At 40.6% G+C, this 27,215-nt stretch overlaps 1 protein-coding gene across 2 annotated transcripts in view; it reads right to left on the reverse strand.

Moving 5' to 3' along the window:
• Positions 1–1,675: 1,675 nt before the first annotated feature.
• EML1 (EMAP like 1) overlaps positions 1,676–27,215 on the reverse strand; it is a 202,633-nt gene continuing 177,093 nt past the window's right edge. For both annotated transcript variants that reach the window (XM_033951732.1, XM_033951734.1), the window contains 8 exons: positions 24,623–24,754; positions 13,192–13,259; positions 10,930–11,018; positions 7,527–7,624; positions 7,343–7,430; positions 5,747–5,842; positions 3,810–3,940; positions 1,676–3,644 (listed from right to left, as the gene is read on the reverse strand). In XM_033951732.1, the coding sequence (XP_033807623.1) occupies positions 3,519–3,644; positions 3,810–3,940; positions 5,747–5,842; positions 7,343–7,430; positions 7,527–7,624; positions 10,930–11,018; positions 13,192–13,259; positions 24,623–24,754 (828 nt within the window). In that variant the 3' untranslated portion in view covers positions 1,676–3,518. The remainder of the gene's footprint in view (positions 3,645–3,809; positions 3,941–5,746; positions 5,843–7,342; positions 7,431–7,526; positions 7,625–10,929; positions 11,019–13,191; positions 13,260–24,622; positions 24,755–27,215) is intronic.

Consider the following 27,215-nt stretch of genomic DNA (forward strand, 5'->3'; position numbering starts at 1 on the left):
CCCTATCTGTTTCCGCTTAAAGTTCAAACTCCTCTTACTGACCTACAAGGGTATTCACTATGCAGCTGCTTAGTATTACTGCTCTTTCCCTACACCAGGGGTGCCACACCAGGGGTGTCAAAGTCCCTCCTCGAAGGCCGCAATCCAGTTGGGTTTTCAGGATTTCCCCAATGAATATGCATGAGATCTATTAGCATACAATGAAAGCACTGCATGCATATTCATTGGGGAAATCCTGAAAACCCGACTGGATTGCGGCCCTCGAGGAGGGACTTTGACACCCCTGCCCTACACTCACCCTGGTGAAGTAGGCCGCTGTAGAAGCCTACACAGAGATAGAGACCTCACACTCTATATACTGGTATCAATCAATAAGTATATTTATTAGCAAATCAGTAACAGCTTACAAGAATAAATCATTCAGCATATAGAGTAACAGAATGTGATCTTCAGGTCTGAGGATCCTCTGATGTCTGTTCTGTCCACTTCCGCTTACAGGCCTGGTTTTATACATTTCTTGGTGGTCAACACCACGTTGGTCTAAATCACATGATACATCTTTATTGGTTCTTTTCTTACACGTCATCAAATAAGTAAATTCATTTATTGGTTTATACATTTGTGTCATGCTATACGTCTGTTCAGTTTACCGTAAGGCCTATCCTTTTCCCAAAAATGTTCCTTTGATTTACCATATAAGCAATTCCGAGCCTCAACCCCCCCCCTGCTTCATTATCACAAGACATGTCTTACTAAATGATATTCTTGAGAATTCTATTTCTGATCATGAGATGTGTTCATCTTTTCATAATATCCTGGCAGGTGTGCGGCCCTATTGCCATGCAAAAGAGTTGAGGCTTGCTTGCTTGTTCCTTCTCATAAGTTTCGCTTAGCCTAGCAGTTAGCTCAGCAGGGTATTTCCCAATCAGTATATGACAGCTGGCAAATGTAGTAAGAAATGTCTTTTATATTGTTAATATACTGATTTATTAGAGCAGGAGGGAGAAGAGGGGTTTTTCTTTGAGGTCTGGTTTCTTCATCTTTAATGTTATCAAAGGACTTAATATGCTTCACCTTTATCATACAAGGACTTTATAAGTGCATTTTCCTTTACACCAGAGTTTTCCGTGATTTTCCTCTTCCTCTCACTGGGCACCATGCTCATCGGATAAGCCTCTCTTATCTGTACCTTCTCCTCTACAGTCAACTCCAGACTCAGTCCATTCTAATTTGCTGCACCATATGCCTGGAGCAAACTGCCTGACTTGGGACATTATGTTCCATCTGGCAGTATTCAGAGTCAGACTCAAAGACCATTTTTTTGAAGCTGCTTTCAATTCCAAACTCCAACTCAACAGCTAAGCACCAACATCTGTCATCATTCTCTCTGTAATTTCCTCACCTGAGAAATGTGTATTGATGTACCTTCTTGGCCAGTTTGTCTGTCTTGACTACATTGTAAGCTCTTTTGAGCAGGGGCCGTCTCTTCTGTGTTTTGATGTACAGTGCTACATATGTCTAATAGTGCTATAAAAATGATTAGTTGTAATAGAAAACAACAATGAGCTGCAAACACTAAAGTTGACACACAGGTAGCTTAATTGCATTGCCTGTAATAGAGTCTCAAAGATACATTAAATGAATGTGAATGTCAAAACACAATCCATGCAATTGGTTCATTTAATTCATTTTATTTATTGGTGGCCTGCACTTTCCATGTAGCAGGTCAAAAACATAATACAAAAAAAAGGGTTTTTTTCCCTGCCTATTCATGTCACTAGTCACTCTAAACAGCCAGTTCAGAGAACTCAGCATTCATTTTCAGTTACAAAATTTTAGTATCAGTTTTAATGAGTTTGTAATTCTATTTTTAAAATCTCTATATATACCTTCTCTAATGTAAACAATAACATTCGGTCTCTGATTTGAAGTCAGTTTACTCAAGGCCTTCTAGGGGGTTTGGTTCCACCTGTAGGCTTCCAATTCAATTGGAAATAACAGCAGCACAAGCCGCCTTTTACAACTGGAAAAGTTTTTATACATTTACCTTCAGTCCACCACAGTAGCAATTCTTAACCAAAAGCCAGAGAGCATAGAAGCTTCCAGAACTCGATATGCATACAACTCAAGGTCTAATGAGAAGGTGTTTCTTTTGAGTGATTGCTCCCTTCCCAAACCCAAAGAACTACCAAGGTTGTCCATAAAGCAAGGAGCAGAAGCTGGACACAGGAATCGAACCCATATTTCTTACATAACAGTGCACAGCACTGCCACTGGACGGGTCTTGATGAGGCCTTTTTTTACCCTTTTATGTCACCTCTAATATTTATTTATTTACAAAACCAGAAATATTAGATATTCATGCACAAGAGATAGGGAGCAGAAACCTACATGTCCATAGTTCATACTTCTTTATAAAAAGTTCCTCTCTTCTGCAACAGGCTTGGGATATATCTAGGATATATAACAATCTACTTGGTCTTATAAAGTACAGTACAAATATACAATGTCATAAGCATAAAAGTAAAGTCTTGCCTTATCAAAACTTATACATTTCTCCAATAGTGTACAGGTATAATTCATGCTGAACTACTGATAGATTAGCTAATTGTTGGGAGTACGAAAACAGTTTGAAAAGTTTGGTCAAAAAGCAACTTAAACAACGTAGTCTCCATCGACGGCTATACAAGTAGTCCAGCGAGTTTCCAGCTTTTTCGTATTGTAGGCCAAATAGCTTACCAAAAAAACTGGTTAACTCGCTGGACTACTTGTATAGCCGTCGATGGAGACTACGTTGTTTAAGTTGCTTTTTGACCAAACTTTTGAAACCCTCATATAAGGAGATGTAGTCTGTTATTTTATATGGTTTCTGCACAAATATAAAAGAAAAGAAAGAATGACATTTATCTGATTTGGAGGTTTTAGGCTTAATGTCTAAACCCTGGCTGTGCCACCAAAGTAAATGGGTTAATTCGTACCTAGTAGTTTTAAAGAGCAGCAAAACAATCATATCTGTATACTGAACTGGATCTTGGAAACAGCTTCAGAAGTGGAGTTGTACTGAATATGTTTGGTAGGAACCAATATGAAACAGTACTTAAGTGCTCTGCTACAGACTGCAATAGATAGACACGCATACTAGCGATGTGACAAACACATACTATAAATACTCAAAAATTTTAGTCATTTTTATAGGACATACATAATCAATACTATAGATATACCATTTTTGTCATCATCATTATTTTGTAAATCTTCATGCCATCATTTTATATTCTCCATACTTTTTAACATTTTACAAAACCCCTCAAAAGCCAGATTTCTTCAGAACATGAGGCATGATAGTTTGGGAATCTTTACACTTAATGAAGGGTTCAATTTTCCTGAGTTGCAGAAGAACGTCAAAACAGAGAACCCACAAACTGACCAAGTCAAAGTGCAGGATACAGGTTTCTATATGCTGCTGGTCTTCTGCACAAAATCCTCCAATGATGCAAAAAGTTCACACAGACATCCCGCTAAACAACTCGCCACTGCATAATACTCATATCTTTTCCACCCGTTGAGATGAGATGGCTATCTTCATATAGAAAATCAACATTGGTAACATGACTGCTATGTCCACCATATACATGGCTGGGAGCCTAAAAAGAAGAGGAGAACAATTTGTGTTGTGTGGCAACAGTGGACGTTTCCATGACAGCATTTTTCCCAGTTTCCACATCACTCGTTTTCCATCTATTTATGCATTCCATTCCAAATGCATTTCAGTGGCACAAACATGGACTCTGACGGGAAAAATAACTTACTCTAAACTGTGAGCAGGGATACGAGAAGAGGTGTACTTTGCCAAAGTCATCTCCAGTTGAAAGAAGTTTTTTCTCAAGTGATCTGCACACAGCATTGATATCAGTCCCATCTGAACCTTCAGGCCACACTCCTGCAACATGGTTCACAAGAGCAAAATCATATTTATTTCTCTAAGGTTTAAGAGATTTTGCTTAAAGTATTGCATAATTGCCAGAAGTAAATGATTTAATACGTATACCAGAAGATATAGATCCTATGAAACTCAAAAGAATGGGCAAAAATACTTTTTCACTGAAAAGGATGATGGATTCCTGAAACAAATGTCCAGTGGAAGGTACATAAGCCAAAAAGAGCTGTAGTATTCAAAGCTTGCTTGGGACAGAACCAAACAAAAGGACCTTAGAGGAGGAAGGAGGGAGAAGAGCACAGATGGAACAAGACCTGTGACAGTCTACTTATTTGATAAACAAGAATATTGATTTATGATGAGGTTTTTTTGTATCTTTTAAAAATTTTTTTATCTTATGTCATAAGAACATAAGAAGTTGCCACCACTGGGTCAGACCAGAGGTCCATCGCACCCAGCGGTCCGCTCCCGCGGCGGCCCATCAGGTCTGTGACCTGTGAAGTGGTTCCTGACCATTTCTGTAACCTACCTCTACATCTATCTGTAACCCTCAATCCCCTCATCCTTTAGGAACCTATCTAAACCTTCCTTGAAACCCTGTAGTTTGCTCTGGCCTATCACAATGTCTTAATAGATAATAATATTTTGGAACTATATTTTAACCAATGCTGTCTGTATTTGATTGATGTATGTAGTAGTGTTATTATAAATTTGTACTTTTTGCAGAAATGATTCAGTTTTTATTGTTGTGAACCGCCTAGAACTGTTGGCAGGCAGTATATAAGAAATAAAATTATTATTACAGGCAAAGAAGATGGTCTGTTCATGCTCAAGGATCGTTCTCCAGCGATCCGTGCGGTCGGTGGAAGGCGTGTCTCCTATCACCCTCATTTGCATCGCCCCCATTTATGAATCAGTCAGCCTGCCTCGGATCAGCCACAGATCGGACAGGATCAGGCAGGTTAGTGAATCTTTTATCATTTATTGTTCTTTTCTCCCCAGTTTTGTTAGACCACCTTACTTGCGATACAAATGAAGGCAGTGAGAAAAAGAAAAGAGGAAATGTAAACAACCAAACGGATGTCAAGGCTCAAGCACTAAAGCAAGACTCGCAGCTTTCTTCTGGTAACAGGCCTACTGAAAACAATGGACTAATGTCACAGGTTTTGGCCACACATTTAAGATTCCCATGAACCTCCAAAAGTAATGCTAAAAAGTGCCTTTTTAATGATGTGCTAATTGTCTTACAGGATAAGCAGAGCATTCCAAAGGGGACATGCCCCCCCCCCCAAAAAAAAAAGGACAGGCACAGGAGAGAATGGGGAGAACCAATGTTGAGTATCATCATTTAAAGAGCAGAGGCAGTGCGTGGGAAAGTAAGGAATAGTAAGAGGAGCCAATAGCCATCATGAATGGCTCTGTTTATTTTCATTTGTCACCTGGGAAGACACAACACCTCCAACAGTTGCTCATTTAGTATTGGCACAAACTTGGGAAGAGGGGTATCTGCTTCCCTTGGGGCTAGTACTGGTCTGATTGGGCATCAGATATAATTAATAATGGGAATTGTCACCAGCCGTGAATGTATTGGCTCCAGCTGGACTATGAAGCATGAACTTGAACTCACATAATGAACAGACTGACCAGCATAATGGAGGATTTCTGGGGGAACTGTTTGTTTTTGGGTTTGTTTTTTTGGTGTTTTGTTTTTTTTAAGACAGTCTTCTTTAAAAAAAACCTAAGCATTTAAATGTTTGGATGTTTACTGCTGATTACATAAATAAAAACTTCAATGACAAAAAGTCTTACCAAAGACATGAAATCCTAAAGTACAGGTATATGTAGACCATTCTATATCTCTAGTTGTTTCAACACTCACGACTTGCTTACAGGCACTAGGAATCCCTAAAAGTGAATAAAAATATGTCAAGGTTATGAACATATGCAACACTGGCTTTTCCACATGATGGGAGGCATGCTCAGACAAACACCATCTCCTCACTAGCCTTCTCCCAAACTATTCCATCTCCTTCATATATAAATATCTGCATACTTTTTGGGATTATAAATCCCACGTGGGATTAAAAAAAAAAGTATTGGACGGGGTATAATTTTGCATTGCAGTATGTGGAGATTTCCGTTGCATTTTCACTGTTGTTTCCATAGCTATGAAAACTGGCAAGAACCTATGGTTGGACTCCAGCCAAAGTGATAATACAAGAGCAGACATGGATAGTAATTCAACCTCTTGAATGGAGTGGATGATGGCACACAGACAGCATATCTGCAAACCTTGACTTATCCAAGATCAAAAAGACATGGAGCTATAATTAATCCAGAGGAAAATTCCCTCCTAATCTGAAATAAGAACAGCAAGTAAAAAATGTAATAGGGCAATTTTCAAAGACATTTATGGAGGCAAATGGGTATCTGCCATCATCTACTATGTTACTATGCACTCGGGTGAAAAGGCTAAAACAAATATGACTATCACAGTATGTGGACTTTTAGCCACAACAAGAAGAGGGTTTCCCCTAAGGGGTCCTTTTACTAAGGTGTGCTAGCCATATTAACACACGCTAACAACGCATCCTTTATATCATATGGATGTGGTAGCGTTTAGCGTGTGCTAAAACAGCTAGTGCGCCTTAGTAAAATAACCCCTAAATGTGTTTAGGTCAGGGAAAGAAAACAATATGCATACATGGGGTCCAGAAATATAGATACTATGCACCTGTTTGACCCCAGGCTCAAATATGTACAAAGTAACATAGAAACATAGAAAATGACAGCAGAAAAGGGCCAAAGCCCATCAAGTCTGCCCACTCTAATGACCCACCCCCCTGACTTTCCCCACCTAGAGATCCCACATGTAAATCCCATTTATTCTTAAAATCTGGCACGCTGCTGGCCTCAATCACCTGCAGTGTAAGTTTATTCCAACGATCAACCATCCTTTCGGTGAAGAAATATTTTCTGGAGTCGCCATGAAATTTCCCTCCCTTGATTTTCAGCGGATGCCCTCTTGTGGCAGAGGGTTCTTTAAGAAAGAAGATATCATCTTCCACCTCGATACGGCCCGTGATATATTTAAACGCCTCAATCATGTCTCCTCTCTCTCTTCATTCCTCATGTGAATACAGCTGTAATTTATTTAGCTGTACACAGATGTTTTTAAGGTATATGCTTTGTACTTTCAAAGGGGATCAATGTGGATCATTTTCTTTTGAAACCTAATGCACTGTATCCAGCTAAAGTAGCCGATGCACCCTGCACACAATGTAGGCTACTGAAAACTGCCCCCCCAAATTTAGTGATCAAGCACAAATTTCAGACAATATTAAGTACCCTCAAACAAATCATAGCAGAAATCAATGATGAAAGAGGAAGCATCCATTTACTCACAATAAAGGATTTCATAGTCCCCGGAATTAGACACAAGGTACTGTGAGTTAACTGACCAGTCCAAGTGAGTGATGAAACTGGAATGCCCCTGCGAAAAAGTAGCATATTTTACCCATCTCAAACATTACAAATCTTGACTTACATCAGCTGGTCCACAATCTATTAATATGAAGAACTGACTTACTGAGCATTTGCCGATTCTACTATACTTTCTTCCATTCTCACCAACACCATAGATATATATATAGTTGTCATGGGAACCAATTGCTAGAAAATTTCCATCTATTAAACAAAAATCACAGCATATTAGAGTATAGCAACCTGGATACCCAGAAGTCAGAATTGATAGGTATATGTTATTTATATTTGAATGTGACGAATGATTAGACAGCGTTTCATTATTTTATGCCCAGCTTCAGGGGAATCCCAATATGGCAGATAGTGTCCCCCTGTAATTTCTGCAGGCTGGAAACTTGAAATGCAGTATTGTCTTTCACTATTCTACTACATTAATTGATAGATTTTAGGGAATGAGCACCATGTAGGAATCAGAAGGTGGCTTTAATATTTAACTAATCCCGCATGCTAGTCAAAACTTCATGTGATATTTAGCACACTGTTCTTAAAGCCATTTCACCTAATCACTAATTTCTATCTAGGAGATCATCTGACTTGTTACCAAGCAACTAATTGGATCAGTTCACACAGTTCAGGACTCTGCTTTTAAATTCCCTCTTCAGTTTTTGGGTGAATAGGACCTGAAAATGTAACTGGCAGGCTAATCAAAATCTACAGGAAAAATGGGAAGAAAGATTCTGCAGAGTCATCCTTTAGGAATCTCTGTAGATGTGCAGATTTGCTCCCTCCACAGCTGTTTCACTATGTCAGGTGCGCTGTGACATAAGAAAGTCTTGCAACTGAGTAGTATACATTTCAGGAAGCGACACCCCCTTTTTTTCCTTTTGTTCTATCCTTCCCTTCTTCCCCTCCTTTTATTTTTATTTATACAATGTAATTAAAATTTTCCCTTCCCCCTTTTTTCCCTTTGTCCCATACCCATCGTAATAAAGTCTTTGTCTTGATCTCAATCCCCCCCATTTTAACATTTTAAATAATCTCTTATTTTCTATTATTGTAAACCGACCAGATACTTGTGATGGTCGGTATATCAATGGTCGGTATATCAAATTATAAAGAATCTTGAACAAACAGAAAACTGCATTGAAATTACAATCTTTGCTTGCTAGGAGAAGTCCAGCTCTTATGAAACCTATACATGGGAACCTGGTTGCAACAGTGGCTTATTCATGGTCACTGAAGGTAGCTTGACAGACATTTCTGTCATAAGCTAAAGCTGTTTACACACCAGAAGTTTTACTACTTTGATCTGGGATTTTATCAATGTATTTATGCTTACTGTACTGCATTTTAAGTTATTTTAGAAAGATGGACTCTAAAGCCAAATAAATAGCACAATTAGGCATACAGTGTGTTGCATAGATATTAATAAATGGAGAGCCCCTTCCTTACAGAGCTTACAATCTCATCGATGGCACAAGCATGAGAAAAGGAATTCTATCACAGTAAATATGTTGAAAGTAGAGAAAGTTAAGAGCTAGAAGACAGGGTTTTGGGATTGAAAAGCAATCTCAAAAAGGTGAATTTTAAGTGGGACTTGTATACAGCCAGAGAAAAAGCGCAAGTGCACAAACTTAGGAAGATTGTTCCAGGCATATAGTGCCGCAACAGAAAGCATGGAATCTGGACTTAGCAATGGAACAGAAAAGCAATAAGAGCAACTTGGCCAATGAATGGAAATTACGAGGGGTTTATGGGGTGGTGTACAATGTCAGCGTCTATGAGACAAACTTGGTTTTTTTTTGTTACATAGAGCTTTTTGGACCCCAGTTAGATTACAAAAATTAAATAGTTCCTTGTCTAATAGATGCTGGCATTGTAATCTGGACGTAGGGACTTTGGATCATTTTTTGTATTACTGTCTTCATATCTTATTCTTTTGTAATTCAATCTGGGATCAAATAAATTGTTTACTGGAAAACCATGTAGCGTTATCTTATGATACTGTGATATTTGGAATGTCTATGAGAAAAAAGAGTCAGATATCATCGTGTAATAATAAACTTTTATTGATCATGACTGGAGTTGCCATCCAACATATTACTAATAACTGGAAAGATCATAGTAGGCTTAATTTTAATTTCTGGTAGAATTCGTTATGTCACATATATAGAATGGAAAGATCATTGGCGGTACAGAATGGAAAGTATAAAAATTTTATTAAAATATGGGAGCCATTAACATCTTTTTGTCATGATTAAATGCCATTTTTCTATTAATTATACACCACTTAATGTTGGGTGGGGGGAGGGTTTCAAGTTTAGGGTTTATGATCTTATAATGAATAATGGGCTTTGAGGGAGGGTGGGGGGGGAGGGTTACATTTATATTTATAGGATATAATGATAAGATGTTCAAGTGGTCTAATTAATAGTGTTTATTATGAATTTTTGTACACTTGATGAAAGTTTAAAAATGAATAAAGAATTAAAAAAAAAAAAGAAATTACGAGGGGTTTATGGGGTGGCGGGTGGAGCTGCAGATTGAGTGCACTTGTACCTGAGTCTGCACTGAAAGTAGAAACAGATGAAAAACCAGTAGACTACTGTAAGAGAGGGAATATGGTCATAATAATGCTGGAGGCAAAATAATTCAGGGACTGAGCAGAAACATGATTCAGCAGCAATACTGAGAAGGAGGCTGCAATAATCTATGTGTGAGAAGAAGAGAGAGCCCAGAAAAGAAAGGATGGATTTTGAAGGCCCTTATAGTGCTTTTATAACCTCCCTGCTCTTCTATTGCCCATGCTCTCTGAATCTATGTCTGTTCTACTGGCAACCCGTTCTCAGAAACTGTATTTGTTTTACTGTGATCCGCCCTGAGCTTTCTGGGAGGGTGAGATATAAATCAATAAATCTCTCTTTACACCGAAACGCTTACAACCTGGACAATTTTGAACCAGTTATTTGAAATGCTACTGCAAGAAGTTGCTATAGAATTATGAAACTAGAGATTGTGCACTAGCTCTATAGAACAATTTACATCACTATGCTTGCATTTGCATTGACATGCAGATGAGGATGAGTAAATCCTTGAATCAGTTTCTGCACATGCCATGGTTATTCTATACCAAACTGTTGCACATACTTTATACAGCTATAGATTTGGCAAGAAACAGCTGTAGATTGGTTTATGTTTAGACTATAATTTCACAGTCTGCATCTAGAGCTCTGACCTGCCCTTTTTAGTAACAAGCATCACTAGATATTACATCCAGAGTGCACATATGGAGCCAGTCCGCGGAATGTGAACTTTACTGCTTCTAACCATGAATATGGAGTTCATTGTATTTAGAAGCAGGCTACTTTCAAACCTTAGTAAATACCTGGTAATAGCCATTTATGAGCTGGTAAATCACTGCTTCTCTTTAGTAATGATATTTGTGTTCTTTTTAGGACAGGACTGTTGTGATTTGACATGAGCTGATGACATTGAACATGTGGACAAACCTGGGGAATAACGCATCACAGACAGCTGTTCATTTCCATCTGTATGTACAGTGACTAAGTCTTTTGTCTCTGTGTCCAATACAAACCACCTGCAAAATACAGAGAACCCACAATCAAAAATCCAGTTCATTTCTAGTAGTTGTGCTATCTCCAAGGCACGAAAACTAAACCAGCAATGCTGTGACCAGACACCACAAAGAACATTTCACCTGATTATTGCAATTCATGTGTGTGACATTTACAAGACACAGACTGGTCCCAGCAATTTGGGGTCCATACTTTTAAGTATTTTGCGCAGATGAGGTGGGTGACATTTTATCGATTCTTGCAATAAATATATAAATAAATGTTTCTTTATGCTAACAATAATTTGGGATGGACGAGCCTCGATGGAGTAGAGATATAGCAATAGCAAGCTGCAGTGTGGTTGCATGAGGGAGACAGTATGCAAAGCCTACATGGTAAAAATTCAAACTTGAAAATGATGCTTAAAAATAGATATGGCCCAGCTATTAAGAATGCATTACTGGTTTTTAGTTTCACATAAAGATTAGCCTTTAAAAAATGTTCTTTAAGAACAGAGATAGGTTTTCCTAAACTGTATGTTCAAGGTTTGCCCAGATATGTCTAGACATGCTCAGAAATTGTATTAACAGTTTCTGCTTATGTGTCCTGGGGTTGTATAAATGGGGGCTACCTTTCTTCTTTTTTCCTTTGCAAAATGACTTTAGATTTAGGTCTTTGAAATATGTTGTTGGTTTGTTCTGGAGGTTGTTTGGGTTTCTGGGGTTTTTTTTTTAACTTTCCTACCTTTCCACTTTTTTTGGCCACTAAGGCCTGGATTCTGTAAAAAAATGCTCCCCAGGCAGGCCGCCTATATTGAAGGCACCGCTGGGAGACTAGAGAGGCCCGCAAAATCGTCTAAGGCTAGGCATAGCCTTAGGCGAACCTAGGCACCCGTACGTGTTTACCTAGGCCAGTGGGAGACACATACAATGTAGGCCAGCAAAATGCTGGCCTACATTGTTAAGCAGACGCGGCCGCTACACTTTTCATGGCAAGGGATCTCCCTGTCGTGATAAATATAGCGGCCGCGGCTGCCAGTACCCCCCCCAGTCATGGCAGTATAGAGCCCAACCCCTCCTGCCCGAAGACCGCCCCCCCCCATGTATGATCACGGCAGGAGAGAGCCCAACCCCTCCTGCCCGAAGACCGCCACCTCTCCCTGAAGATCAACAGCAAGAGGGTGCCCAATCCCTCCTGCAGGACCCCCCCCCCCCCGAATCGGGTGAATCGATTTGAATTGTGAATCGGGCAGCACTAATGCACAGAACTGTCTCCCGGAAAAGCAGGTGGAGACAGAGACTGTGTCTGAATTCAAAAGGGCCTGCGATAGGTAAGTGTGATCTCTCGGAGAGAGAAAGAGATAATTGTTACTGTGGATGGGCAGACTGGATAAGCCATTTGGCCTTTATCAGTCATCATGTTTCTATATTTCTATCAAAATGATATGTTCAGATGACAACTAAGCAACCTTCCTTTTCATGACATGGCACAGACCCAAAACAGCTCTCAGTTTTCATGAAAACTACCACCACTTCTAAGGAAATTCTAGTGTTCAGTTTAGTCTTGGACTCCCTCTTGGCCTGTCCCATCAATTGTCACATGTCTTATCAAAGCTATTTTGCTGTCTCTGCTAGAATAGGAACAGGTTCTGGCCATCGTTAGTGAAGTCTTTATACTTAGAAAAGCCCAAGCCCAACAAGGACACTTCTAATCTATGCCCAGCTAGAATGTGCTCTCCTGCAGCGAAGTCCAGAACAGGAGAACTTTGTGCTGAAAGCAGCTAGCAGTACTGGGTTTCTCATGACTTGACTTATCACATAGATGTGCAGGTTATCTCATTTATATTAGAAGCAAACCATTTTTTTGATCAGAGAGAAGTCAGTCATATTCTGACTTAGGAAGTTCTGCTATTGAAGGATAGGGTTGGTTTACTTACAGGAATCTCCATTTATTCAACTAACAGAAACATTTTGAGATAAATCAAAGCCACCACATGCTTACCTGCTTCTGTGCATAACTCAGAGAGGTGGTAGTATTAAATTTAAGCTATAAATAAACTATAATGAGGAATAAGTTGTGATTCTCATGTGAAAGTCCAGTACTGTATTTTAGTAAGACTTGGGGCGTTCAAGGCTGCTTACACAGAGGAGGAAAATCAAACAGTGGATACCAAACCTATACAGAACAAAACCTTACCTTCCAGTGAGGGTTCCAATTGCAACAACAGACCCAGAAGGATGAAAGCCAGAGGACTGTGCTGGATCCTATAAGTATTTTAAAGGATGTAAATGTTTTCAGTCAGACAGAGATGAAAAGAAAAATAAGACCAAAACAGAATGTCTCACTCTAAAAGAAATAGAAAATCTGATTATTATGAGCATATGCCCATGAATATACAAATGAATGCTTTTATTTCACATCCCTTCTAAATTCCTAAAATAACAAATTTATTCTTGCTTGCTCCCCTCCTCCAGACACTTCCTGAAACACAGGAAATTCATCAAGCAGCCAAAATGTATGAATGTGTAGAAGTCAGACAACAAAATCCAAACTACAATCCTGCATATTAACTTAAGACATTTAAAAAAAATGTAAGCTGTGTTAATTATTGTGTACAGAAAACTTTGCCAAAAAAAGGTACATAAACAGATTAGCTCATATAGGCTCCCTTTTATCAAGCTAGGTTAGGGATTTTTTTTTAAATCACAGGCCAGTGCAGTAAAAGCTCCAAACCCAAAAGGGGACCCTAATTTATTCCAGTGACAAATGTGGGAAAGCAAGCAGCACTAGTGTCATTTACCCACATGGATTTCAATGAACCTTTGCTGGCACTTGCAACACAAAAAGGTTATATAGATAAGTTTAAGAAGATTTGGGAACCATTAATAGATTTTTGCAATGAATGATACAATTTTCTCACATTGATAAGAGGGGGGTGGGGGGGTTTATTTTAATCATCTTATAATATAAATAATTTATCAATATATCTTGTTGTATTATATGCAGTTGCATAAGGAAGGGGAGGGGAGGGGATGAGTTTATAATTGAGAAATAGTTGGTATACTTAAATATTATATACTGCTTCAAGATTATAGTAAAAGATTATATAATGATACGTTATATATATAGTAATGTATGAAGGAATATCAAGTGTGTACGTAATGAAATTGTATAAATTTAAGTGATACACTTGTTGTTATGTGAAAAATGAATTAAAAACAAAAAAAAAAAGAACCTTTGCTGGCAGTTTCATCTATACATCCATGGCTCGAACAGCAATGGACAAATCTAAATATTTTGCCATTAATAAAGTAAAAAGCTAGAACTGCCTCTACTTAAGCAGATGCAGTAGGCCATAAAACTTCCATTTGGAGACTTAGATTCATCAGGAAATTCTTCTACCAAGCACCTTTTACTCTCTTGGTCCAATCACTAGTTCTCAGTATCTTGGACTACTGCAACATCATCTACCTATGTGGACTTCGCAAACCTTTCCAGAAATTAAGCATAATTCAAAACACCACAGTAAGGCCAATATTTAACTTGAAAATATTCAATCACTTAACCCCTTTCTTCAACAAACTCCACTGGTTAAAAATTGAGAATTTTTTTAAATTCAGCTGTCTCTTCTATAAGGCTCTATATGGTTTATTGCTCGATTACCTCACCAATCATTTCTTATTTTCCAGACCCGGGCGGACCTCTCAACCCCAGTCACTCTTTTCCTTCCCATCAATTAAAGGTTTCTTGCATGAGATTCATCAATAAATTCTTATCCTACCAAGCAGCTTCTAAAGATCCAGAATGGAGTCATCTGGTCTGTTCTTCTACATCATATATACATTTTAGGAAGCTCCTGAAAACCTGATGACCCAGTTTTAAATAAACCCTTGTTGACCCAAGACTAGACAACTTTCACTCATCATCTTACCCCATCACAAACCTCAATTTTTTGTTTATTGTTTTTTATGCATTTGTAAAACTGTATCATTCTAATTTATTAAAAATTACTGTTCCTGATGTTTTTTACTACCCTGTACACCGCCTTGAACTGAAAGCCTAATGCGGTATATAAAAAAACATTTATGTTATGTTATAAATCATGAGTGGCGCTGCCAAGGTATGTCTGTGCCAACTAGGGGAGGTGGGCAGGTTGTGAGAATATATGCCAGCTGGCCTCAGAAAGCACCTGCTACAGGTAAATATCTTTGCTTTCTAAGAGGACAAACAAGCATAATATTCTCACATATGAGACTCCCAAGTTGATGAGGATAATGGATATACTGTATAAATATGAGCCTGGAGAAACTCAAGAAGGTTGGAGGAAAAGTTGGCATTAAGGAACCGACTGTTTCTTCAAGAGTTTTGTTCCAAACAGAAGTGAAAAATAAAAGGTATGGATCGAGGACCAAGCAGCTGCTTTGCAGATGTCTTCAATAGATGCAGAGTGGAAATGAGTACTGAGATATCCATAGCTCAGACATCGAGAGCTGTTCCATGGCCCTGTAGCATCAGCTCAGCCTAAGTATACATGAAGAAGATACAGTCCACCAGCCAAGTGGAGATGGTTCTCTTGGTAACAGGAGCTCAGTCTTTTAGGGTCAAAAGCCTTCAAAGAGTTGCGAGGGTACTCTGTGATGTTTAGTTTGGTCCAGGTAGTATGCTAAAGCACATTTGCAGTCCAAGGTGTGATGAGCTACTTCCCTAGGATGGGATGTGGCTTTGGGAAAAAACAGGCAGAACTACAGACTGGTTGAAGTGGAATTCTGAGACAACTTTGTGTAGGAATTTTAAATGAGTTCGAAACACTTCTATCATGGTAGAATCTTGTGTTGGGAGGCCTTTCATGAAACAGGCTACTAAGGGCTGTACAGAAAGATGTTTCTTGTCCAAGGAAGAGTGAAATACACCATTCTGATTCTATTTCTGGGGTACTGTGGTTTTGGTTTTTTTTTAATCTTTTGTGCATTATCCATTGCAAAGGCTCCTTGCTGTATTCCACCTGTGTACCTCCCATATTTCTTTTAGCTGATAATTATACTACCATTAGATAAGTTTGGAAGTATGTATTGACATTTGTAACCTTATGCTTATTGTTTGCTCTGCTGGGTATGTTCTCTTGTAAACCATCAAGAACTTTAGATTGTGCAGTATATAAGTATAAATATAAATAAATGTACTTGAACTGAATTAGTTTTTAGACCAGAATTAAGAGAGATGGAGAAAATAGTCTAGTATGAATAGAAGTGGACATGTGACAGGAAGAAAATCTTGTGCATTTAAAGTGGTAAGAGCAATGAGTGGAAGGCTTTCTAGAGACTTTAATGACAACAGAGAGAAATAATTTACTTGACTGGTGAAAGAAGCCATGCTGTTAGTGTTAATGAGTAGGGGTAGGGGTGAAGGAGGAATACCTCATTCTGCATCAGCAGCATTAGGAACAATTGCAACTTGCAGTTTCTTGGTTGAGAGCTCAAAGAGCGGAAACCAAACCTGGCATGGCCAATGCAGCGCTATGAGTATCATGGTGCCTCCATCTTGGCGAAGCTTAGAGTTTTCCCTATGAGAGGTAGCAAAGGGAATGCATAGAGAAACCTGTTCCCCCAATGAATGAGAAAGGCATCCGATGCAATGCAATTGGTGGATATAGAGTCTGGAGCAAAACTGTGGAAATTTATTGTTGTGGGGGGAAGTAAAGATATCTATGTCCAGTGTTCCCCATTTGGAGAAAATCTGATGTAAGACGGTTGTACTGAGAGATCATTTGTGAGGCTGAAGAACTCTGCTCAATTGGTCTGCCAAGACATTTCTACTCCTTCGCTAAGTAAACTGCAGTTGCCCAATTCCAAATCTTGATTGCTTCCATGCAAAGGGGGTGAGATCCCATGCCTCCTTGTTTATGCAGATTCAACACAGCAACTTGATTCTATGGACAAGGACTATTTGATGGAGGAGACGGCTCTGGAATGGGTTTTTTTTTTTTTTAGTTCAACCATTTTTATTGCCCGTCTCTCAAAGTTCTAAAAGATTGGTATGGAGAATTTGTTTGTGGTGAGACCATATTCCTTGAGTGTGGAGGCCATCTAGATGAGCACCCCCATCCTAACACTGAAGCATATTAGAAGTTTTTGATGGCGAGGGGGTGAGGGGAAGAAGACCTCGAGTAAGATGGTGAGGAACCATCCACCATTAGAGAAAGTGATAGAGGTCAGAGTTGACTTGGATTGGAGCAGACAAATGTCTTGTGGCTTGAAACCATTGTGGCAGGGTCCATTGTGGGACTCTGAGGTGACATGCAAATGGAGTGATGTGTAACGTTGACACCATGTGTGACTGAGAAGGTGCAACATCTGACATATGCAAGTGCGTTGAAGGGTGAATACTGCTTGACACAGGTGAATGAGATTGTCGATTCTCTGCTTTGGTAGAAAGAATATTCCAAAGTTGAGGACAAGGCTTGAACTTGGGGGAGATCTTTCCCTTTGCTACCAAAGATGTCCTAGGAAGTCCAGGGAAAACCACCAATAAGTGGAAAGGGTTGTTGCCCCCAACAAATGTAGAGGCCCTTGATCAGGATACAATAGATAAATTCCCGTATTTCCCTAGAGCAGTGTTTTTCAACCTTTTTTGGGCAAAGGCACACTTGTTTCATGAAAAAAATCACGAGGCACACCACCATTAGAAAATGTTAAAAAATTTAACTCTGTACCTATATTGACTATATATAAAGTAATTCTCTTGAATAGGAATCAAATAAACACAAAGAAAGTATTTTATAATTACTTTATTATGAAATATTAAGTAAACAGAATAGTGAAAAATTATAAAATACTTTATTCAGTGCGAAACCTGGGCCTGTTTGGCTGAACACAAAGCTGATATTCTGGCTGGAATCGAAGAAAGACACACATGTAGCTCTTCGTCAACAGCTCTCAGTCTCTCTCTGTATTTGGTTTTTATAGCATACAAAAATAGACAAATATACCCTCCATCCTTTTTATTAAACCACAATAGCAGTTTTTAGCGCAGGGAGCTGCGCTGAATGCCCAGCGCTGCTCTTGACGCTCATAGGCTCCCTGCGCTAAAAACCACTATTGCGGTTTAGTAAAAGGTGACCATATTGTAAAATATAGACAGCAGATATAAATTCAGAACTGTGCATAGTAAGTGAAGGGAAGTTTTCATCTCTGGGAATTTACCCAGTTAACTATTAAGTTATTTGGGCAAATTCCTTTGAAAACTGTGGTAATACTGCCTCCACTTTGCTAAATTTAAAATAAAATCATTTTTCCTACCTTGTCTGGTGATTTCTGGTTGCACTTTCTTCTTCTGACTGTGCATCCAATCTTTCTTCCCTTCTATCAGCCTGTATGCTTTCTCTCCTCCACACCTCATTCCCTCCCCCAACTTTTTCTTCCTCTCTCCCTGACCTTTCTTTCTTTTTTTCTGTTTCTCTTCTTTCCTTCTGTTTCCCTGCCTGCCCCCTTTCTTTCTTTCTCCCTGCCGTTCCCCAAGCCACTGCCACTGCCGCTGCCATCGGGGAACAGGACCCACCAATGGATAACAGGCCCCAAAGCCGACGCCGACGCATGCTCTCCCTGACGTCAATTCTGCAATCGGAGAGGAAGTTCTGCCCAGCCAGGCAGCGATTGGCTGGCCCGAACTTCCTCTCCGACTGCAGAATTGACGTCGGGGAGAAGAAGACTTATCGGCTCGATAGATTAGATCGCCAAGACAAAGTGAGTCCTGGGTGATCGACTCACTTTGCCTTGGCGAGCTACTGGCGCCCCTGCCTCGGGCCCCCTGTCAGCTCCGGGCCCCTGAATGCAGGACTGGTAGTACTGCCCTGATGGCGGCCCTGCGGCACACCAGGCAACATCTCGCGGCACACTAGTGTGCCGCGGAACAGCGGTTGAAAAACACTGCCCTAGAGAACAGGCAAAGAACCCAACCCTTAAAATGTATTGGAACCATGTGGTAGATGAGTAGGAGGAGAGAGAAGAATAGACATTAACATTAGTACTGTATTAAGATTAGTATTTCAGGTTGCATTTCAGAGCCTATGATCAGATTAGGGCACAGATAGCAGTTGAGGAAAGTCTTTGTTAGTGTTTAACATTCATTTAAAATACAGCTAGAAATAAGAAGCCCTGCAGAGCATATTTTTGCAAAGTTTTTTTTCAGTTAGACATCTAGAATCTGCTCTTTTGTTTAGTTGCCTTTCAGTTAAATAATTGTGCCTGATTAAAGGGAAAAGTCAAAAGGTCAGGATCAGTGCAGGGTGATTTGATTCATCCAGGAGATGTAGCTGACATTTTCACTTTAGAAGGAAATCTAACAAAAAGGTAACTCAGACCTCAACTGCTTCTTGTCCTGAAGAGGTGCTGAGTGAGGATCTGCTAAAAGGAAGAAACTCCACTGGAATATTGTACCAGCTGGCATTCAAACTTGTGAAAAGGTAAAACTTGGATTTCAGTGGGTTATTTCATTGTCTTTTTCTTTATTCAGTTAGTACTCTGCTTTAGTCAGTCAGTTTAGGCAATAGCCTTTTGAGTCTCTGTTATGGTTTTTAGATAAATAGAGAAGCATAATCAAAACATACGTCTAAGTCCAATTTGGGCATATGGCGCTAGATGCCCAAAGTTGGCAATGAGAAAATGCCCATTTTTGAAAAATATGTCTAGAATCTAATATAATAAAACGGTAAGCCGCGCATGCGCACTTCCTAAGCGTGCGTCCGTTTTCTGTGAGCTGTAGCGACCCATAGGAAGTGCGCATGCGTGGCTTACGGTCTGGCCTCACGCGAGGCAAGACAACTGCGCGCCCTTCTCTGCTCTCCACCTGCAGAGCGGCGGCTGCCGCCTGCTAGCACACCCTGCCCTCTCCAAGCCGGGACCGCAGCCAGCCAACGATCGCCTCCACAGTGCGGAACAAGTTGACAACTTCCCCCTCCCGCACCAACCGCTGCCGCTCCTGTTTGAAGCGGCCTAATGAGGTTCGCGGTCGACTGTAGCGAACCTCGCAGGCTGCTCTCCACATGAAGCACGTTCCCTCTGACGCGATCGCGTCAGAAGGAACATGCTACCATATGGAGAGCGGCCTGCGAGGTTCAAAACAGCCGCCCATGAACCTAAGCAGGCCGCTTGGAACAGGAACAGGAGCGGCAGCGGCGGCACTCCCCTCTCCTTTCAGCGGCCGGCAAACAACATGGAGGATTGCTTCCGTGAGGAATCGGCTTCCAGCCTCATATCTCAGGCCTGACCCGCGACTCAAAGGGGAGAGGATATGCTAGATGGAGGGAGCAAGACAGATACTGGTTAGAAGACTGAAAATAAAGGGGGAAGAGAGAGAAAGAGAAGATGCTGGAAGGGAGGAGTTAGCAAAAAAAACAAAACAAAAAAAAAAAACCTCCCAAAAAAACAAACAACTGGAGAAATAGAAGCAGATAGAGATGCAGAAAAATAAATGGAGGAAAACTGAAAAATAAAGTTAAAGTCTGAGATGGATGTAGGAGAGGAAGTGAAGACAGGAATGAGAGAAGAGCCAGATAGACTGCAAACCCTGGTAAGAAAATTGAGAGAAGAGAGCAGAAACTGGGATAAACATGAATAAAATGGCCAGACAATAAAAGTAGAAAAAAAGAATTTTATTTTTAATTTCATTAACAGAAAATGCAGTTTTACTGTAAATTTGCACTGCTTTCTTTTTATATTCCAAAGTGTAGTGTTTTTTCTCTTTCTCTGGTGTTGAACTGCATATTGCTGGACAGGGGGAGCAGGAAGAGGTGCTAATGGACAGGGGGGGGAATGAAGGGAGGCCTACTGCTGGACAGGGGGAGCAGGAAGAGGTGCTGATGGACGAGGGAGCAGGAAGAGGGGTGAGGTAAAATAAAGGGAGAAGGGCTGCTGTTGGATAAGGTGAGCAGTGATGGGATGGGGGAGGTAAAAGGAAGGGAGAATGAATAGGGGGAGCAGACAAGGGGTGGTGGTGGACAGCCAAGGAAAAAAAAGAAAGAAAGATAGAAATACAGAAAGCGGCTAAGGAGAGAGAAAAAGAAATAAAGACAGACACACACACACATATTCTAGCACCCGTTAATTTAACGGGCTATAAGACTAGTATATATATATATTTTTTTTTAATGAAAATCATCTATTTAGACGTGCAGGCAATTATTTGTCCAGACCGCCAGGACTCCTATCTTTATACCACATTTTCGACCAAGTCATAAACAGAACAAGTCTATTTGGACGTGGAAGGGGCCAATCTAATAATGGTCGGCCACCCAGACATGGCAAATGAGCAGTGGGGCACCTTACTGCTCTGGGCACACAGCAGTATTCAGAGGCCTAAAAAGTCCCTTGTCTGATCTGTCTTTTAGGTCGTCCAAGTGCCGACTTGGGCAGGTTTTTAAGACATGTTTAAGTTTCGATTATGAACCCCATACTGAATTGGAGAAGTTGCCCAGTGTTCCCAGTTTCCTTTATGGCACAGCTTTGTTCATGCTGGTAGATGGACATAACCACAAATACTAGATGATCAGTTGTAGACACTAAGGAAACATATCTGAATTGCTAAGAATTGACCCAGTAGGAACACCTGTGTGACAATATTGGGGGAAGTGGTAGGGAAAGCACAGGTAGCATGTATTATATATTTATTTCAAATCCCACTGTGTTGAGTGCATGTGGCCAGCTAACTCTGGCCCATTTCATACTTAGTGTGTTTTTCATCTGTTCCCTTCCTTATCGCGGCATAACTGGTCCAATGCCATTAGGTTTTCAGAATTATTGTGCTCCTAAACAGGCAGAATTATGTTCTTCAGCCCCTTATTATATAATTTCTTTCCATCACTCTATTGGATTGCAAAGAATTAAGATTAGGAAACTTTTTAAAAAAGCTTCACTTCACAAGTCTTCACACCTTTTAGCCCAATAGTTTGCAGAAGCCCCTTTTGCATTAACAGTAGCTATGAGTTTTTGGGATAAGTGTCTACCTATTTTGCATAGCAAAATGATGCAGTTTGTGTTCACTTCTTTTGGTAGAAGGGCTCAAGCTTTGTTGACATTGGCTGTGGACAGTTATTGGGCTACAGTCTTCAAATCTTATCACATATATTCTAATAGCTTCAGGTCTGGCCTTTGACAAAGCCATTCAGGAACATTCACTTTTATTATGCTGGGGCTACTGCTATGTTGGTTTGGGTTGTGCTTAGGATCATTCTTCTTCTGAACAGGTGAATCTTCTTTCCTGGCTAGAACAAATTTTCTGTGTCTGTACTTTGTACTATCCATCTTTCTCAAATTCTTTATTAGCCTTCCTGTCCCTTCTTTGATTAAGAAGGGGATCACAAACAGATCTGAGATTATCATGCCGCTGTACTGGGCCATGGTGCGCCCACACCTGGAGTACTGCATCCAACATTGGTCGCCGTACATAAAAAAACGGACATAGTACTACTCGAAAGGGTCCAGAGAAGAGTGACAAAAATGGTTAAGGGACTGGAAGAGTTGCCGTATAATGAAAGGCTGGAGAAACTGGGCCTCTTCTCCCTTGAAAAGAGGAAACTGAGAGGGGACATGATCGAAACATTCAAGATATTGAAGGGAATTGACTTAGTAGAAAAAAAAGAGAGATTGTTCAACCTCTCCAAGGTGAAGAGAATGAGAGGGTACTCGCAAAAGTTAAAATGGGATAGATTCCGTACAAACGTTAGGAAGTTCTTCTTCACCCAGAGAGTGGTAAAAATCGGGAATGATCTTCCGGAGGCTGTTATAGGGGAAAGCACCCTACAGAAATTCAAGAAAAGGTTGGATAAGTTCCTGCTGGAACAGAACATACGCAGGTAGGGATAGACTCAGTCTTTGACCTAAGGGAGCATACTGCTGGGTACGATGGACCACTGGTCTGACCCAGCAGTGGCAAATCTTATGTTTTTATTGTATTAAGCATTACCACAACATTATACTGCCACAGCCATACTTTACTATAGTTGCTAGCAGGGTGAAATCCTGTGCTTGGTTAGTGTGGCATATATTATTTAGCATTGAGACTATAAAGTTCCACTCTCCAATATGCCTGTAATGCCCTTTTTAAATGTTTCTTTATAAATTGTGTATATTGTGTGGCTTTTCTTCAGAGGTGGCTTCTTTCTTCCTACCCTCCCATACGTGAAACAGAAAAATGAAGGCAGAAAGACCATAAGGCCTATCCAGTTTGCCCATCCATGCCATCTACTCTCCCTTTCATTCCCTTAGAGAGTTTAGATGATTTCTACTGCATTTTCAGCACAAATATCTTCTCCTGGTGTTCACATTTGAGACCATTGCAAGCTTAATTACTCTTGTGATATTTTTGAGTATTTTACTGGCCAGTATAACATCTCAGATTGCATGGACTCTTGATCAGACAACAGTGCTGAAACATGGCCTATATCAAGTCCTGACTTTGGAGAATTTGAGATTGATATCCTTGCATACACATACTAGACCAGTGGTCTCAAACTTGTGGCCCACAGGCCACATGCGGCCCGCCAGGTACTATTTTGAGGCCCTCAGTATGTTACCATTGTTCTGGAATGTTACCCGCCTCACTGCTGTAATCTCACGCAAGCAATTGCTGCATCTGTACACGATTGTGAGGTGGAGTGGAGAGGACAATTGCGCACAGACGCAGGAAAGCGCTTGCGTGAGGTTACAGCATTCCAGAATATAAGGTGTGTATGTAATCTCGTGAACTTTCGCGAAATTCGTCACTTCTCCTGGCGGTGACTGATTGATGTAAGATGGTGGTTGTGTCCAGTGCTGGAGGAGGTGAGAGCTGTAGGCAGTTGCGGACGCAACACTTAAGGCACAAGTTTTCCAGGCACAAGTCAGATATTGATTCTCCCCTCTAGAGGACTAAATAAGAATATAAGAACTGCAGCTGCTGGGTCAGACCAATGGTCCATCGTGCCCAGCAGTCTGCTCATCAAAATCTTGCATCTTGCACTTGATACTTTAGAATCTAAATCACAATTTTGCATGAGGTAAAACTCTTTATAGTTTATAAATCTTTCCTTAATTGCTTCTGATAATTTCAGCTATACACAGCTGAAAGAAGGCAACATGCATAAAGTCGAAAACTGTCTAAACTTCACTTTCTGCATGCTGCACTGCTTTCAGTTCTGTATAGCTGAAATTATCAGAAGCAATTATGGAAAGATTTATAAACTATAACGAGTTTTACCTCATGCAAAGTTGTCATTTCTTTAATAAGACATTAACTATTTTTTCTGCGACCCTCCAAGTACCTACAAATTCAAAATGTGGCCCTGCAAAGGGTTTGAGTTTGAGACCACTGTACTAGATCCTGACAATGGCCCACTGGATATATACAGCAATACATTGAAATTTTCTTATTAAATTTAGCTCAACTACTATGACTGAGCACAGGGGGACTCTAACATTACAGACCTTGCAAAGGCAAGGTTTGGAATGTGAGTTAATTTGGGGTTGCTGTCACTAACAATGTGAAATGTTATACAATTTATAGCAAACCGCATGATAAGAATATGCATTTTAAAAAGACCAATTTCTGTAAAGTACTTTGTAAATTTAAAAGAAAACAAAACATTTTGATACTGCACCTCTATGATTTTGTTCCACAAAGGGCAATGACAAATGGCATCCCAGAGAGTAATGTGTTTGTCATGTCCACAACTCAAGAAAAGAGGTTTACATGGATGCACTGCTAGCCCCCACAGTTCATCAGTATGGCCCTAAAGTGAGTATATGACAGACAAAAAAAAATGAGAACAAACACATTTAGAGTAACTAGGCAAACATTCATATATAGCAACCCAATATTAATTAATGTGGAAGACATTTTGGACTTGTGCACAATTAAACACTACTTAAAATAGTGTGGATAATGGAAGGTTAGGTTCTTACCTTTGATAATCTTGTTTCTGTTAATCCATGAAGAAGTCATTACAATAGGTCTTTGATTCCAACCCATGAACCGAGTGTTGCACAAATCCAACACTTTGTATTCCTCTGCGAAGTGGGAGGAGCAGAAGAGAGAAAAGAGCCCCCTGCAGTACAGTACAAAAGCGACCATAGAGGACTAGAACAAAACATAGACACCAAGGGGGCATGGGGAACGACCCGCTATATAACTTTATTCTATCGTGCTCTGCAATATAAAGAAACAATTAACAGGCAATAGAAAACATAGGCAAGACCATGGCAACATAGAATCAACCTGCCGTGTGCAACAAGCACAAATTGGAAGCACGCCTTTGGCAAAGATATGAACCCACAAATACAAAAGGATTCTCCACATGGTTCTTGTCTGCTGGCTGGAAAATACTGAGGACTGAAAGGAGAACATCAGAAGCAGAAATATGCAGATGATACAATAGAGAGATTAGATTGAGGGCGGGCTGTAATGACTCCTTCATGGATTAACAGAAGATTATCAAAGGTAAGAACCTAATCTTCCACTCTGTTACATCCACTCCAGAGTCATTACAACAAATGACTTACCAAAGCAATGGCAATGTCTAGGGTAGGACAGAAGAGCCTGCCCATAAAACAGAGGCCCCAAATGTGGCATCAGACTGAGCCACCACATCCACTCTGTAAAATCTGGTAAAGGTATGACGAAATGACCAAGTGGCTGCTCTACAAATTTTGGTTGGATTACGTAATCGCTCGAGACTCTGCCTACAAAATGAGACACCTCTAGTCGAGTGGACTTTGAGTGAGACTGGCGGCTGTTTGCCAGAGCGAATGTAGGTTGATGGGATGGCCTTGTGGATCCATCGGGCAATAGAGGCCTTAGAAGCTGGCCTGGCCCATCTGGACTGGCTAGTTAGCAGATGTAATCCACCTTGTTTAAAGGTGGAATATAAATAAACTATCCACAAGACGGAAGTCATTAGCCCTCTCCAAATAGTGAAACAAAACTCCAAACATCTAGGTTTCTTCAAAAGTTTATCCTTCTTTTGACCCCATGGAACGAAAAGCACGCAGACAAACTTCTTGGTTCACATGAAATTCGCAAATCACTTTTCAAAGAAAGGAAGGAACTGTACGGAGGGACAATCCCGCCTCCATGAACCGATGAAAGGATTTTCTACAAGAAAGGGACTGCAGCTTCGAAATACGCCAAACTGAAACAACTGCCATGAGGAAAAATGTCTTGACCAAAAGATCCAGAAGAGATGCCTCTTTGAGTGGCTCAAAAAGAGGTTCAGTTAGACCTTTCAGCACAACATTGAGATTCCATGTAGGAAAGGGCTGACACAGAGAACATAAATGAAATGCCCCCCTGAGGAATCTGGTCACATCAGGATGAACTGTATAAAAAAGAAGAGCCATTGTGCGCTCTGAATCAGGAGAGGCCTGACACCTGTACCTTGAGTGAAGCTACCACCAGGCCCTTGTCTAGACAGGCCTTCAAAGAAGGCTAGGACCACCGAAATGGGAGCCTGTGGTGGCTCCACTAGGCCTTTGGCACAAAACTGCTGGAAAGCTTGCTAAGTTTTGGCATAAGCCGCCATAGTAGATGGCTTCTTGGACTTCAAAAGAGTAGCAATAACCATGTCAGAGTAGCCTTTGACTCAAGGCCTTGTACTCAAAAGCCATGCAGTAAGACCAAAGTGCTGGGAGTTCTCCATAGGAACCGTCCCCTGACTGAGAAGGCAGCAATGACAAGGGAGCTTGAGCATTTCATATGAATCAGGTCCACATACCCACTTGTAACAAGGCCAGTCCAGAGCCACTTGGACCATTAGCCTCAAATGAGTCACAATCAGGGTTCTCAGAGACCAGCTGGCTAACCATACCGCAAACAGTGTCCAGGTCATCCAGGGTGGATGCCGCATCCATTGTATCAGCATGCCAGTTCAGTCCGTCCAGATCTGTGATGACAGAGGAAACTGGGGGCCCGAATAGGAACTCCCACAAGGGAAGGCTCTGACAGAGAAGCTGGTGCAGCATCCATCAGCTGTACACTCTCCACATGACCTGAACAAATTCCAGGGAAAAGCCACAGATCGGGGCTGACATCGGCTCCTTGTGAGTCTGAGAAGAGGTCCCTGGACTCTGTATGCCTGCATGTCACATCACCACCAGAAACAGGCATAGGGTGAGATTTTCTGCCCATTTCTCGAACCCAACTTGGCTCTCCAGATCTGGAAGACCCTGAGGAAGTGAGGCTCCCACCCTCTCCCA

This window comes from Geotrypetes seraphini, chromosome 7, assembly GCF_902459505.1.
Source record: "Geotrypetes seraphini chromosome 7, aGeoSer1.1, whole genome shotgun sequence".
NCBI lineage: Eukaryota > Metazoa > Chordata > Amphibia > Gymnophiona > Dermophiidae > Geotrypetes > Geotrypetes seraphini.